We start from the raw sequence: 2,682 nt of genomic DNA on the forward strand, positions 1-2,682 counted from the left end.
TGCTGCGGGGCCCCATGCTGCTGCGCTCATCTGCTGCTGGCTGACGAACAGCATAAAGCCCCAAAGCCTTCTCGGTGAGCCCTTCAGGTAAAATAATTCTTGCTGCTGTTGTTGCTGCTGTTGCTGCTGCTGCTGTTGCTGCTGCTGCTGCTGCTGCTGCTGGTTGTTCTTGTTGCTGTTGTGCTTCTCCTGCTTCTGTTTCTGTTTCTGTATCTGCTGCAGTTGCTGCTGCTTCTGCTGCTGTTTCTGCTGCTGCTTCTGCTGCTGTTTCTGCTGCTTGTACGCTATCCTCATCACCACCACCATCACCACCATCACCACCATCACCACCATCACCATCATCCTCAGCAGCAGCAGCAGGAGCAGCAGCAGCAGCAGCAGCAGGAGCAGCAGCAGCAGGAGGCAGCAATCCATGTATCCTAAAGGCTCTAAGCAACGCAGCTAGCAGCTGATAGACTGTTGTTGCTGGGGGGATGTTGAGGACCACCAACGAACCACTGGTCGGACCAGGCCAAGGGCAAGATAGACCACCAGCAGAAGGAGACAAACCCAGATTCAGACGCAGCTGCATAAACAATAAATATATATATATATATATATATAAATATATTTATTTATATTTATTTATATTTATATTTATATAGATTTATTTATATATAGGCCAAGGGCAAGATAGACCACCAACAGAAGGAGACAAACCCAGATTCAGACGCAGCTGCATGCAGAACAAATATATATAAATAAATGTATTTATTTATTTATTTATTTGTGTGTAGATAGATTTATATAGATATATATGTAAAGGGCAAGATAGACCACCAACAGAAGGAGATAAACCCAGACTCAGACGCAGCTGCATACACAACAAATATATAAATATATTTATATTTATTTATATTTATATTTATGTTTATGTTTATATTTATATTTATATAGATATACAGGTAAAGGGCAAGATAAACCACAAACACAAGGAGACAAACCCAGACTCAAACGCAGCTGCATGCACAACAAATATATTTATTTATTTACATATTTATACATTTATATATAAATATAAAAATATATAAATATATATATATATATATACACACATATATATATATATATAAATATTATATATATTATATATTATATATATAAGAATATAGAGCTTACAGAGATGGTGGCTGGGGCCATACTTCTGGGGGGTCCCCTCTTAAAAAGGAGACAGTTGTTTGTGATTTGTTTAATTATTTTTTTATCTTCATTTGTATGAATAGTATTAAACCTAGAGAAATAATTTTTATTATAATTAATATTATTTATATTATTTATATTTATATTTTTATTGTTTGCATGCAGCCCCACAAGTATAACAAAGTGCGCACCACGAGATACGTTTAGTTTATCTACTGCTTCTCTTATTGGGAGAGAAGGAGACAGTCTCCTTATTGTTGTTTCTGGTGTTTGTTTCTCTTGTATCCATGGAGAGATAGGTAGTTTACTATTATTATAATTATTATAAGTAAGAGAAGGATTTATATTTATATTTGTTGCTGTTGTTTTGGGGCGATGATGATGGTGGGGTTGTTGTGTGTTTATATTTATATTTATATTTGTATTTGTGTTTATATTTATATTTGTAGATGAGGATACACCTGAACCTGGCTCAGCAATATAAAGAGAAAATAAATGTTGTAGTGTGGGGTGTCTCTGTACTTTGTCTCTGCATTGAGGCAACAATAAACCCTTTATAAATTCGGAGACAGGGAGACGGGATCGTGTATTGGAGACTGTTAGTTGTTTATTAGAGAAAGGATATTTATAAACAGCAATAGGCAACAACACCACCTGTGCCGCCAGTCTCTCTCTGAGCCAAGCAACAACTCTATGTGTATATGTATGTGTATGTGTATGTGTATGTGTATGTGTGTGTGTATGTGTGTGTGTATGTTTGTGTGTGTGTGGGGCGGGGAGAGAGGGAGGAGGAGACAGTTGGTGTGTGTTTTTTTCTGTATTGTATAGTTCATCAGCTGGATTTGTATGTGTAAATAGAAATAAAATAATATTTTTACTTTCTATATTATTTTTTTCTTTATCAAAGATATGTTGTTTTAATATATCTATAACTTTATGTTTATCTATACGAAAGGGATTTTTATATAAAAATTTTTGTAGTGTCTCTTTTGTTTTTTTTTTTAGTACTCTATATATATTATTTAATGTTGTAGCGAGCAACCCCACCCCAGTAACCACCACAGATGCTAAACCTAAAGAAGATAAAACACTTCCCCCTAGTATACTAGCTTGGTGAGATAGAGACAAGGAGACAGCTGCTTCTGGGGTTTCATAGTATCGACCATCACCGGCGAAATATGCGCCCCCAGCTGTCTGGCCGAATACATTCCCCACCCACTGCTCGCTGCTCTTTGCTAGGCCTGCAGCATAGCTGTGTATATATATTTATATTTATACACAAAAAAAACAAACACAAACACACACATAAATTAAAATATATATATATTATTGTGGTTTAGGGATAGGGATCCGTGATTGTTTTTTTGGGGGGTTGGTTGTTTATTTATTTGTTTATTTAGTTTTTTTTTATTTGTTTATTTAGTTTTTTATTTGTTTATTTGTTTATTTGTTTATTTGTTTATTTAATTATTTTATATGGACTATAGAAGAGCTGTTGATGAA

General features: G+C 35.3%; 1 protein-coding gene across 1 annotated transcript in view; it reads right to left on the minus strand.

Annotated features, from left to right (window-relative positions):
• The window catches only part of EMH_0021560 (uncharacterized protein), a gene marked incomplete at both ends in the record, with an annotated part of 5,259 nt that extends 4,926 nt beyond the window's left edge, over window positions 1-333 (minus strand). Inside the window, one exon of the mRNA XM_013501797.1 lies at window positions 1-333. Coding sequence (XP_013357251.1) covers window positions 1-333 — 333 coding nt within the window.
• Between the last annotated feature and the right edge of the window lie 2,349 nt (window positions 334-2,682).

The sequence above is a fragment of the Eimeria mitis genome, genomic scaffold (assembly GCF_000499745.2).
Source record: "Eimeria mitis Houghton genomic scaffold, Emh_scaff762, whole genome shotgun sequence".
Taxonomy (NCBI): Eukaryota; Apicomplexa; class Conoidasida; order Eucoccidiorida; family Eimeriidae; genus Eimeria; species Eimeria mitis.